Below are 13,459 nucleotides of genomic sequence, written 5' to 3'. Positions count from 1 at the left end.
CAGGGCCCCCACGGCCGGGGTGGTCCCAGCAAGGCCTCCAGAGGGGACCCCCTGATGGAAGAGGCAGCCAGCCATGGTCCACATACTTGTGAGATGATGTCTAGCGTGTCCGGAGGACAGCCAAACACCGAGAACTGGGCCAACCCGAGATTCGGGCCCCCGTCCTTGGCGCCAGGCACGGCGGGCCTGTCCTCAGGGTGACTGGCACTTTGCTTGAGGCTGAGGCCCCCGGGCTGTGCGGCGGGGTGACACCATCACTCCAGCTCTCCTGACGGCCGCAGACGGCGCGTGCCAGCGTGGGAGAACAGTGACACATGGCGGGTGCGCTGAGCCGGGGCTTTGTGGCCGGGGTGGCATCTCGTGGGCACAGTCGGTGAACCATGAGAGTTGGTCCCAACAGAGAACCGTGGGGACCCGACCCGACCTTGGTTCCTTCCGACCTCAGAGCTGTGCGCAAACTGTCTGCAGCTTTCATCCTGTGAACGTGGTCACCGTTTACGGAGAAGTTAAGATGAAAAACAGATTGCCCTTGCGGTCCGCTGCACCGGGCCCTCCTTGCCGCTGTCTCGTCCTGGGGGGAGCGGGCGCCCCGCGTTGTGACCCAGCGACAGCATTGAGACCGTTGGCCTTTCCCCGGACGACGTGGCTAACCCTGGGCCGCTCCGGGGCTCCCCGGTCAGAGACACCGCCGCCCAGCACGTAAATAAACCCTTTTTAAAAAAGAAATCTGTATTTAGGGAGGTGTTTGGCTGTGTTCTCTGCCTCCCGTAAAGGTCACCCAGATAGATTTTTCCTTCTTTAAGCTTCGCAGGCTGCGGAGCGCGGGGCATTTCTATTCTCTGTCCATCCAGTGAACCTGGGGGACTAAATTAGATTCTGAAATTGAGTGTGCAGTGGAGTTGCTGAGTTACCGTAATGGGAGGGTATTGCTTCTCACCTTGCAAGTAGCGAGGTCATGATAATATGAAGCGAAGTGGATTAAAAATAAAACCAAAGGTATTTATTTACGACCTGCTCAGAATTGGATTGGCATCCGTGTAAGTTGCATCTAATGGTGAAAGACAGCAGATTGATGTTGATGTGTCCCTGGAGACACTCTGCCAGTGAAATTTGCTCCGTGAATTCAATTTAAAGGCCCTCAGAAAGGGTCCAAAATGCAGGAGGAAATGGGGATGAGCAGCTCCAGGGAAGCCACATTAGCGGCGCGTCCTGGCGCGCGAGGCTCGCGCTTCGGGAGGGGGGAGACGGCCCTGTGACGGGGCGTCAGGGGACAGCAGGCCTGGCACAGGCCCCCGTGTCGCCCAGCGCCAAGCACCGACGGCCCGTCGGGAGCTGAGACCCTCTCCTCGGTGGGGAACCCGCGGCCCCAAGCTGGTCAGCAGCCTGCCCGGCCCACCAGCGGGTGCAGCACAGCCAGGACCTGGGCCCGGGCCTGGCCTCTGGGTGCCAGCCCTGAGTGCCCAGGGGGTGGCCTCCACATCCCCCAGCAGTCCCTGGACCCTAGAGCGCCGGGGCAGCCGGCGTGTGAGGCCCGGGGCTGGGCGGTGCCGCCCTCCTCCTCCCAGCAGGTCAGGGGGGCTGCCTGGGGCGTCTCCTCCCGGCTGCAGGGCTGAGGGCCTGTCGGGGTCGACTTGGGGGGACAGGATATGTGGGGCTGGGCAGCTGCAGGGCATCCGCCCCCCGCCCCAGCCCCCCCACTGCAGGCTGGAATGTTTTCCCAGGGCCCCTCCTGCAGGGCCCCGTCGCCCCACCCTGCTGGTCACCACCTCTGACCCCCTGTCTCTGCCCCCCAGGAGCTGGTCACCCCCGGGCCCCCTCCCCCCACACTGCTGATCACTCACTTGGGCCCCTTCCCCCACCGTGCTGGTCGCCTCCTTGGGACCTCCTCCCCCGTCCTGCTGGTCGCCCCCAGGGCCCCTTCCCCCCACCCTGCTCCCCGCCCCCTCTGACCACTGTCTGTCCCCACAGGAGCTGCTGCTCTTCCTTCAGAACCTGCCCACCGCCCACTGGGGTGACGAGGACGTCAGCCTGCTGCTGGCCGAGGCCTACCGCCTCAAGTTCGCCTTCGCGGACGCCCCCAATCACTACAAGAAGTGAGGCCGGCCCACCGCAGCGGGCCCCCTGTGCCGGGCAGCGCCGCTGCCGCTGGCTGCAGGCCCCGGCCGGGGAGGAGGAGAGGAGGCCTCGCTGGAGTGGCCCGCCGGGACGAGGCGCCGGCCGCGGGCAGGCCTGGTGAGGGCGGGCAGCCTCCGCCTCCCGAGATACCAAAGAGCTGGGGAGCGGCCGGCCGTGGGGCCCCTGGGGCCAGCGCCCCGCCCCCGGCCCTGGAGCGCCCTTGCCAAACGCCCACCTCGTGCGCCCCCGCCCCGGGCAGCCTGGGAGGCAGCCCCCCTCAGAGGCCTGCTGTCCGGGCGCTGGGGGCAGAGGGAGGTGGCAGCCGCCTCCTGCCTGCTTGGAAACTTAAACATTCTATTCTGTTGAGCGAAGAGAATAAAGTACAGACAAAGATGTTCAGTGAAGTGTTGCGCTAAGCCATGACACCTCTGTGCCCTCCCAGGCCTCCCCTGCGGCCAGGTTCCTGTAACTTGGTCCCTTTACTGGGCCATGTTCCTGCTTTCTTGGCGTAAACTTGCCCGGAAGGCCGACGGCCAGCCCGGGGCGACTCTGGCTGCAGCCGCCAGCTGCCCGCAGCAGAGAGAGGGCTCCAAGTTGCCTTACTTTGCACCCACAGCCTCTGGAAAGAGGGAACCGGCCCGGGCGGTCTGCCGTGGAGCACACGTAGGTGGGAGCCACTCCGCGGGGCCAGCCTCGGTGTGGGCCAGCTCTCAGGCTCCCCTGGGCCCCTGGGCAGGCGGGTGCAGCCGCTCCTGCCCCGCAATCAGGGCCCTAAAGGACCCCGGCCCTCCTGCACCCCGCAGGGCTGGAGCGGCCCGAGCCCCTCCCCGTGCCGGGTGTCCGGGCGCGAGTGGACTTGATCCGCTGGTCGTGGGGCGGCCAGCCCAGCCGCACAGTCCCGCCCTGCCCGCCTGTCTTGCTCCCCACAGCTCCTCTGCCTGAGCTGGGGAGGACACGGCAGGGGCTTGTGGCCGCTGGCGCCTGGACACGCCCGTGGGGCCCCGGGCCGCAGCTACAGCTCCGACCCCCCAGGACAGGCCCCCAACCTCAGCGGCCACTTCTGCCCTCAGACTCCCGTCCGCTTGCAGCGTCTCTTTCCTGTCACATGCCAGCCCTCGGGGCGGGGGCAGGGGGGTCAGCCAGGCCACCGCCCCGTCTTTGCACAGAGGCTGAGGATCAGGACACACAGATACACGTGTGTGATGGTGCGAGCTCCTTATTTTATGAAAAGGGTTCCTGGGTCATTACATGTGCGTGGAAGTCAGCACAAAATATTGTGCAAATGTCAGAAGCCCCCAGGTCAGCTGGGAAGCCTGCTAACCTTAGGCAAGACAGCGCCCCCACCCACCCCGGCATCAGGGGCTCCACCCCCGCCCCCCAGCTCCCACAGCCCTGGCCCACTGCTGCCCCCCTGCCTGCGCCCAGTTCTGGGGAGAGGCCCCCTGCTCGGCACTGCCCGCTGCGCTCAGGTTGTCCTTGAGGCCAAAACGCTGGGAACACGAAAGCCGTGACCCTGGCGGCAGCTTGTTTTTCAAATAGGAAGAATCTACAAGGCTTAGTGAGGCTCTGTGCTTATTTTCATGTGTACATACACCTGAAGCTGAACGTGAGGGGTGTTGGTGGGGGTGCTTGGAGTCTGAGCCAACCAATCTGAAGTGATTAAAGACTGTTCTTTCTGGAACACAAGGTGTGAAACAAGGAATAAAGGTGCAATGAAACCCCAGCCTCGCCTGTGATTCCCGGACTCTCCTGAGGGGGCGGGATGACCCTGCCAGGCTCCGGCTCCTCAGCTGTCTGCTCTGAGGCCGGGCAGGAGCCCAGCCCTGCTGCAGCTGCTGGGCCTTCCGTGCAGGCCTGGAGTCTGGGGCCTTTTGTGCAGGCCTGGGGTCCCGGGCCTTCCGTGCAGGCCTGGAGTCCTGGGCCCCGGGCCTTCTGTTCTGGCCATGGGGCCCCGGGCCTTCTGTTCCAGCCGGCTGCAGTGTGCCCGGCCTGGCGCTGGTTGCGGCACACACACTCTTGCTGATGCCTGCCAGGGCCTCATGGGGACCTGACGGTGCAGACCAACAGGACTCAGACTCAAGCTGGACCCCAAGCCCAGGCTGCTCCGTTTGGGTGTCAGGGTCTGGCCGACCCTCGTCTCAGCCACTGTTGGTCTGGGGGCAGAAGGGACCCCACCCCCCCAATCTGGCCGTGGTCCTTCCATTGTCTGCTCGGGGCAGACACTGGGTCCCGGGCCCACCACTCCCGCTCCTGGGACCCAGGACACACCCACGCGTCCCGCCCCCCTGCCCCAGGCGCCCCGGCCGCCTGTCCTCCCGTGTCGGTGAAGCAAGGCCCCATGAGCCCCGGCTTCTCAGGGCTGCTCTTGTACCCCGTCCTCCGGGCCCCCCGTGTCTGCCTCTCCCCCCTCACCGGGGGGCCTGCATGGCAGCACTTCCCTCTCTGTAGTCATCTTAGGGTAAGGGTCCATCCCCAGGGGCAGGCTGGAGGCCCCGGGGGGCTGTGTGTCTGTCATACGGGCCCATCCCCGGGGGCGGGCTGGAGGCCCCGGGGGGCTGTGTGTCTGTCATACGGGCCCATCCCCGGGGGGGGGGCTGTGTGTCTGTCATACGGGCCCATCCCCGGGGGCGGGCTGGGGGCCCCGGGGGGCTGTGTGTCTGTCATACGGGCCCATCCCCGGGGGCGGGCTGGAGGCCCCGGGGGGCTGTGTGTCTGTCATACGGGCCCATCCCGGGGGGGGGGCTGTGTGTCTGTCATACGGTCCCATCCCCGGGGGGGGGGCTGGGGGCCCCGGGGGGGGGCGCTGTGTGTCTGTCATACGGGCCCATCCCCGGGGGCGGGCTGGAGGCCCCGGGGGGCTGTGTGTCTGTCATACGGGCCCATCCCGGGGGGGGGGCTGTGTGTCTGTCATACGGGCCCATCCCCGGGGGCGGGCTGGGGGCCCCGGGGGGCTGTGTGTCTGTCATACGGGCCCATCCCCGGGGGCGGGCTGGAGGCCCCGGGGGGCTGTGTGTCTGTCATACGGGCCCATCCCGGGGGGGGGGCTGTGTGTCTGTCATACGGTCCCATCCCCGGGGGGGGGGGCTGGGGGCCCGGGGGGGGGGGGGGCTGTGTGTCTGTCATACGGGCCCATCCCCGGGGGCGGGCTGGGGGCCCCGGGGGGCTGTGTGTCTGTCATACGGGCCCATCCCCGGGGGCGGGCTGGGGGCCCCGGGGGGGGGGGGCTGTGTGTCTGTCATACGGGCCCATCCCCGGGGGCGGGCTGGGGGCCCCGGGGGGCTGTGTGTCTGTCATATGGGCCCATCCCCGGGGGCGGGCTGGAGGCCCCGGGGGGCTGTGTGTCTGTCATACGGGCCCATCCCCGGGGGCGGGCTGGAGGCCCCGGGGGGGGGGCTGTGTGTCTGTCATACGGGCCCATCCCCGGGGGCGGGCTGGAGGCCCCGGGGGGCTGTGTGTCTGTCATACGGGCCCATCCCCGGGGGCGGGCTGGAGGCCCCCTGGGGGGGGGGCTGTGTGTCTGTCATACGGGCCCATCCCCGGGGGCGGGCTGGAGGCCCCCGGGGGGGGGGGCTGTGTGTCTGTCATACGGTCCCATCCCCGGGGGGGGGGGCTGGGGGCCCGGGGGGGGGGGGGGGGGCTGTGTGTCTGTCATACGGGCCCATCCCCGGGGGCGGGCTGGGGGCCCCGGGGGGCTGTGTGTCTGTCATACGGGCCCATCCCCGGGGGCGGGCTGGGGGCCCCGGGGGGGGGGGCTGTGTGTCTGTCATACGGGCCCATCCCCGGGGGCGGGCTGGGGGCCCCGGGGGGCTGTGTGTCTGTCATATGGGCCCATCCCCGGGGGCGGGCTGGAGGCCCCGGGGGGCTGTGTGTCTGTCATACGGGCCCATCCCCGGGGGCGGGCTGGAGGCCCCGGGGGGGGGGGCTGTGTGTCTGTCATACGGGCCCATCCCCGGGGGCGGGCTGGAGGCCCCGGGGGGCTGTGTGTCTGTCATACGGGCCCATCCCCGGGGGCGGGCTGGAGGCCCCGGGGGGGGGGCTGTGTGTCTGTCATACGGGCCCATCCCCGGGGGCGGGCTGGGGGCCCCGGGGGGCTGTGTGTCTGTCATACGGGCCCATCCCCGGGGGCGGGCTGGGGGCCCCGGGGGGCTGTGTGTCTGTCATACGGGCCCATCCCCGGGGGCGGGCTGGGGGCCCCGGGGGGCTGTGTGTCTGTCATACGGGCCCATCCCCGGGGGCGGGCTGGAGGCCCCGGGGGGCTGTGTGTCTGTCATATGGGCCCATCCCCGGGGGCGGGCTGGAGGCCCCCGGGGGGGGGGGGCTGTGTGTCTGTCATACGGGCCCATCCCCGGGGGCGGGCTGGGGGCCCCGGGGGGCTGTGTGTCTGTCATACGGGCCCATCCCCGGGGGCGGGCTGGAGGCCCCCGGGGGGGGGGGCTGTGTGTCTGTCATACGGGCCCATCCCCGGGGGCGGGCTGGGGGCCCCGGGGGGCTGTGTGTCTGTCATACGGGCCCATCCCCGGGGGCGGGCTGGAGGCCCCGGGGGGCTGTGTGTCTGTCATATGGGCCCATCCCCGGGGGCGGGCTGGAGGCCCCCGGGGGGGGGGGCTGTGTGTCTGTCATACGGGCCCATCCCCGGGGGCGGGCTGGGGGCCCCGGGGGGCTGTGTGTCTGTCATACGGGCCCATCCCCGGGGGCGGGCTGGGGGCCCCGGGGAGCTGTGTGTCTGTCATACGGGCCCATCCCCGGGGGCGGGCTGGGGGCCCCGGGGGGCTGTGTGTCTGTCATACGGGCCCATCCCCGGGGGCGGGCTGGAGGCCCCCGGGGGGGGGGGGCTGTGTGTCTGTCATACGGGCCCATCCCCGGGGGCGGGCTGGGGGCCCCGGGGGGCTGTGTGTCTGTCATACGGGCCCATCCCCGGGGGCGGGCTGGGGGCCCCGGGGAGCTGTGTGTCTGTCATACGGGCCCATCCCCGGGGGCGGGCTGGGGGCCCCGGGGAGCTGTGTGTCTGTCATACGGGCCCATCCCCGGGGGCGGGCTGGGGGCCCCGGGGGGCTGTGTGTCTGTCATACGGGCCCATCCCCGGGGGCGGGCTGGAGGCCCCCGGGGGGGGGGGCTGTGTGTCTGTCATACGGGCCCATCCCCGGGGGCGGGCTGGGGGCCCCGGGGGGCTGTGTGTCTGTCATACGGGCCCATCCCCGGGGGCGGGCTGGGGGCCCCGGGGAGCTGTGTGTCTGTCATACGGGCCCATCCCCGGGGGCGGGCTGGGGGCCCCGGGGGGCTGTGTGTCTGTCATACGGGCCCATCCCCGGGGGCGGGCTGGGGGCCCCGGGGGGGGCGCTGTGGATCTCTCCACCCTGTGTGAGCCTGGCTGAGCTGGGTGGACCCCCGCAGACCGAGGTGCGGGCTCGGGGCTGCGGGTGGAGACCTGCTGTCCCCCACTACGGTCAGGAGGCGGGAGGCGTCAGGCTCAGGTCCTGGCTCAGCACTGGTGACAACCGTCATTTGTGTCATCGATGGCGTTTGTGGCCTAGCGGTTAGCTCCTCAGGCCCACTTGGGGGTCCCCGAGCCCCCATGGGCGGCTCAAACCCCAGCCGTCTGGGACAGACCCCTGACTTGGGCTGCAGCTGACCCACCGTGTCTCACCCTGCCCAGCACCCTGCCCGTGGACCCCCGAGCTGAGAGGGAAGGGCTGGGGGGGTCAGGTGCCAGGGAAGGCGGGTCCTGGGCGAGGGGGCGATTTGCGCTTTTGAAGGTATTCGGGGGTGAAAAGGGCTTCGGGGGTGAAAAGGGCTTTGTGCTGGTGTGGCCTGTGCATCTGAAATAGAATCCCCTTGTGTTTGAGTGAACTGTTTCCACTGGCCACACGGGGGCGTCTCCGCGGGAAGCTGAGCCCTGGCTAAGCCACTCCAAGCCTGGGCCTCCGGGCCCGTCCACCCTGAGTTGGAGGTGACCGCCGGTCCACAGCCCGGCGGGCCAGCTCTCAGGGCTGGTGCTGGGTGACGCTTGCTCAAAGCGCCAGGCAGCCGGGCCCTCCCTCAGCCGCCTCCCGGGGCCGGCCCCACCCAGCTGCCTCTCTCCCCTGCTGTCCCCTCCCCAGTGCTCCCCTGGACCCAGGGGCTCTGCCCCTCTCAGCTGCACGGCCTTGTCTCACTTGTCCTGTCGCCTCACCCCAGCCCCGTCCCTGGCAAGGAGACGATCTCCACAAAGACGCCAAGGGAGCGCTCGCAGCCACTCTGTGCCCATGTGGCCGTGCTCAAAGAATCTAACCCCCGAACCTGTTTCATTGACAAACTGAGGCTAAGTACTCATTTAGTTAAAAAACAAACCTGTATACCAAAGTAAATTCCAGATGAATGGATCTAAATCTAAAAAAAACAACAAAAAAAAACAAACCCAAATACTCAAAATAGAAATAGACGGATGTTTTTATAACCCAGAATGGTGGAAGGCTCTCTGGTCAAAACAATAAAGACTGGTGATAAACATCTATAGTTTGCGGCACAAAAACACGCTGCAAGGACAGCAGAGCTCAAAAACCTCGAAACACAGAGAGATGGTAACAAGCCTGGCAAACATACCTGCGACCTAGGTGAGACGGGCTGAAATTCCATCACAGGTACCGAGTGCTCGGCAATAACTGGAAATGATAACGCTTGAAAATAAAAACGGGCACAGCACAGGAAGTAGGCAGTTCACAAACGGAAGAGGAACAAGTGCCGACAAGACGCTCACATCGTTCATTCATAGTTTAGAGACGTGAAGACCCAGTCACGAACCATCTGACGGCTGAGCGACCCCGGCTGAGGGTGTGGTAAGTTGTTAATGGCAACAGAAACCAGCCACCCACTCTGTAGTCGTCCTATTTTGTCCTGGAAATTTGGCAATGATTTTTATTGTTTTTACTTTGAAACTATGACATGTGCTATTGTGTGTGTGTGTGCACGCTCAGTCGTGTCCGACTCTCTGCAACCCCATGGGCTGTAGCCCGCCAGGCTCCTCTGTCCATGGGGTTCTCCAGCCAGAACACTGGAGTGGGTTGCTGGTTCCTCCTCCAGGGGATCTTCCCGACCCACAGACAGAACTGGCGTCCCTGCATCTCCTGCCCTGGCAGGCGGGTTCTTTACCACTAGGGCCACCTGGGCATATACACATGTATGCTATTGGGTTGGCCCAAAAGTTCGTTCGGGTTTCCTGTGTGTTACGGAAAAACCCCAGTGAGCTTTTTGACCAACACAGCACTGACAGACCACCAGCAGGCCACGCATCACACGTCTGGGGACAGTGAGCTGTCACAAGGCTGAAGCCAGGAGCCGCCACCTCCGTCAAGAAGCAGCGCTTGGCCGGCACCCCGGGCCTCCCAGGTGGCCCCTCCCCTGGCTGGATGTCACCCTGACATCCGACCCCATAGGGTAGTTTTCTTGCCAGTAGACTGTTCTCCAGAGGGGCCAAGGGGAGAGACTTCTGCAAACACCTTCCCCGTCTGGGCGCGGTCCCTGCGGTTGGGTGGTGGTGGTTCGTTCCGCCCTGTCTGTCCTTCCTGTTAGTGCGAGGATGCCGATTTATCCATTCCACTGCGGCCGGGCACTTGCGCTGTTTCCCTTTCGGGGCTGTTGTAAATACTGCCGCCCTGAACATCTGCGTGCACGTCCGTGGGCGAACACCTGCCCGGTTCTGCTGGGTGTCTGTCCACCCAGAGGAGGAATCCCACGGCCATGTGGGGTGCGTATCTTCCACTTTAGCAGATGATGGCAAACTGTTTGCCAAATGTGTTCCAGTTTCCACCGGTGTGTTGTGAGGCTCCTCATCCCACATCCTCACTGCCCATTCTGGGTGTGGGCAGCGTTAGCCTTCTCGGGGGGCTCATTTATCTCCATCAGACTGGTCCCCACACCAGCCCAGAGTTCATGCCGTCTCTCTCCTAACGCCCATGATGTGGCCGAAACTGCTTCCTTCCCACCGCAGCCAAAACAGAGAGCTGCTTAGTACACCTCGTTACGCTAATATCACAAGCATTTTCTCATATCATTAAAATTATTCAAAAACATGATTTTAATGACTGCATAATATCCTGTTGCATGGATTAACATAATTTGTTTATTCCCTGCCTGTACACCAAGTTGCTTCTTTTTTTTTTTCCGTTTGCAAATGATGCTGAGACAAACGTCTTTGTTTCTGAACGTTTTTCCACAGTAGGTTTCTAGTAGTGGAATTCAGTCATTCTTGCTGAGTGGGTGGGTCGGCAAAGTGACCGCTGCCTTCCTGCCCTGGTGGAGACCCACTCACCTGAATTACTCGAGAACATCTCGGAAAATACAAGTTTAAGAAATGATTTTAGAAGTTAAGGGTAACTTATAAAAGAATAGACAGAGATAGTATAACTTCCATAGGAGGAAAAGGAAAGCTGGTGAACAAAACCCATCCAAGTCAAGAGGAGATAGGAAGGGAGTTGGGGAGTGGCAGAGAAGAAATCGGGTGAGTAGGAAATATGAACATGGCCCAGGGATGTTCAGATGTGCAAGTGAGCGTGACAAAGACATGGCTTACGCTCACCAGTTCAAGGAGATTCACATCGTACTTCTTAGAAAACCCTGTAAGATCCAACAATACGCTATTTATGTGAGATACATCTGAAACAAAATGACATAAGATCTGAAATAAGATGATGAAAAAAATAAATGGGAGGGAAATACTAAACAAAAGAAAACACGGCTGAGAATACCTGTCTTCCCCAGAAAGATACGAGAAGAGTGTTCACAAGCACAGAGGGTTGTGTCCTGTGATGAACAGAAGGCCTCAGTGAGCCATGGGCCCACATTGATAGGGCAAAAGACCCCAGCGGAAAGCAGAAATTCACCTTTCCCCAGCATGAGCAGACTGCAGCGCCCTGGCTCCTCTGCCCTCCATTGTCTCCTGGAGTTTGCTCAAACTCACGTCCCTTGAGTCGGTGATGCCATCAGCTTACATTAGTCTACTCCAAAAACTAACTTTGGTTTCATCAGTCACTTCTATTGTTTGTTTCTTTTCTACTCCAGTAACTCCTGCTTCTCTTTACTATTTTAACCCTAATGGGTTTTTATTTTTGCACCTTTGCTCTCTTTTTCCAGCTTAAGTTGAATGTTGAGCTACATTCTTTTAAATATTTGTCTTTCAATAAGACATTTAAGGCTATAAAGTCTCCTCTACTTACTATTTTATCTGCTCCCCACAAATTTTGATATTTTATTCTTTCACTATCATCTTGAAGGGCTTCCTTGATGGCTCCGATGGTAAAGAATCTGCCTGCAATGTAGGATACCCAGGTTTGATCCCTGGTTAGGGAAGATCCCCTGGAGAAGGGCATGGCAACCCACTCCGGTGTTCTCGCCTGGGGGATCCCATGGACGGAGGAGCCTGGTGCTGCAGTCTGCGGGACTGTGAAGAGTCGGACACGGCTGAGCGACCAACCCTGCTACTGCTGCTGTCATCTTGAGATTTCCAGTCTGATTCCATTTTTATGATTATTTGTATCTATAGGGGGCTTTGGTTCTCTTTGGTTTTGATTTCTAATATCACTGCATCATGGACAGAATGTCTGTATACTGTTGAGGCTTTGGGTTTATTAAAGGTTCCTTATAGCAGGCCAAATACTTGTAAATGTTTTTCATGTGCTGGAAATAAATGCACAATCCTTTGTGGACAGCAAAATTCTTCCTATTACATCACACCTTTGTTTCCATTTAAATTTCTCTTATCAAGCCTTTTTCTTCCCTAGGTTCACATTTTCTGTAAGAGACATGTTAATCTGTCTGCTTATGCTGTGGAAAGGTGAATTTCTGAACCTCAGTCCCTTAGTCGTGTCCGACTCTCTGTGACCCCGTGGACTGCAGCCCACCAGGCCCCTCTGTCCATGGGATTCTCCAGGCAAGAATGCTGGAGTGGATTGCCATGCCCTCTAGGGGACCTTCCCAGCCCAGGGATGGAACCCAGTTCTCCCACATTGCAGATGGATTCTTTACTGTGTGAGCCGCCGGGGAAGGGGTTGAATAAATATTTGTTGAATGAAAACTAGACAAATTTCTAAGGGATAAAATTCAACCATATTAAGAAAAAAAAGGAGGCAAACTGTAGGTGCTTAAAAATCATAAACAACAGAGAATGAGAAGATAAGCCACTGACTGGGAGGAAATATTTGCAAAAGACAAATCTGATACATGACTGTTATCCAAGAGACAGAAGAACTCTTAAAGGGCAACAACAAGAAAGCAAGCAGCCTGATTAAAAAACGGACAAAAGACCTGAACAGACGGGTCAGCAAAGAAGATACACAGATGGGGAATAAGCACATGAAAACCCCACATCCTCTGTCATCGAGGAAACACAAACTGAAACAGCAACAAGACATCACTACACACTTGCTTCTGCTGCTGCTAAGTCACTTCAGTCATCTCCGACTCTGTGGGACCCCATAGACGGCAGCCCACCAGGCTCCTCTGTCCACAGGATTCTCCAGGCAAGAACACTGGAGTGAGTTGCCATTTCCTTCTCCACACACCTGTTAGAATGGCTGAAATCTGAAGACAACAACAAATGCTGGGGAGGGTGTGGGGCAACACAGCTCTCATCGTTGCTGGTGGGATTGCAGAATGGTGCACTTTGCTTTTAAACGTTTAAAAAATTTATTTTAGTGAAGTATGCTTGAGTTACAGTGTTGTGTTAATTTCTGCTGTTAAAGTGATTCAGTTATATGCATATATGCAATCTTTTTAATATCCTTTTCCATTAGGATTATCACAAGACATTGAATAGAGTTCCCTGTGCTACACAGCAGGAAGGACCTTGTCGTTTATCCATCCTCTGTGTGATAGTTTGCATCTGCTGATCCTAAACTCCCGATCCTTCCCTCCTCCACTCACCTCTTGGCACCCACAGGTCTGCGCTCCGTGTTGGTGAGTCTGCTTCTGTCTCATAGATAAGTGCATTTGCATCATATTTTAGGTTCCACATGGAAGCAGCATCATATGGTGCTTGTCCTTCTCTGACTTCACTTAGTATAATGACCTCCAGGTCCACCCGTGTGGCTGCAAATGGCATTATTTCATTCTTGTTCATGGCTGAATAATATTCCATTATATACATGTAGTGCAACCACTTTGGAAGACAGTTTGTTGTTTTCCTACAAAACTAAACACACTCTTAACCATATGATGAAGCAGTTATGCTCCTTAGTATTTACCCAAAGGAGTTGAAAACTTATGCCCCTGCAAAACCCTACAGACCAGTGTGGATTCATAATTGCCCAAACTTAGAAACAACCAAGATGTCCTTCAGTGGATAAACAGTGGTCCATTCAGACAATGGAATATT

The 13,459-nt window shown here is 60.7% G+C and overlaps 1 protein-coding gene across 2 annotated transcripts in view; it reads left to right on the top strand.

The window, feature by feature from the left end:
- The window catches only part of TBC1D22A (TBC1 domain family member 22A), a 260,985-nt gene extending 258,471 nt beyond the window's left edge, over window positions 1–2,514 (top strand). For both annotated transcript variants that reach the window (XM_061124319.1, XM_061124318.1), the window contains one exon: window positions 1,969–2,514. In XM_061124319.1, the coding sequence (XP_060980302.1) occupies window positions 1,969–2,015 (47 nt within the window). In that variant the 3' untranslated portion in view covers window positions 2,016–2,514. The remainder of the gene's footprint in view (window positions 1–1,968) is intronic.
- Window positions 2,515–13,459: the final 10,945 nt, after the last annotated feature.

The sequence above is a fragment of the Dama dama genome, chromosome 22 (assembly GCF_033118175.1).
Source record: "Dama dama isolate Ldn47 chromosome 22, ASM3311817v1, whole genome shotgun sequence".
NCBI lineage: Eukaryota > Metazoa > Chordata > Mammalia > Artiodactyla > Cervidae > Dama > Dama dama.
The sequence above is the reverse complement of the archived record's forward strand: the minus strand, read 5'-3'. Positions and strand labels throughout refer to the sequence as shown.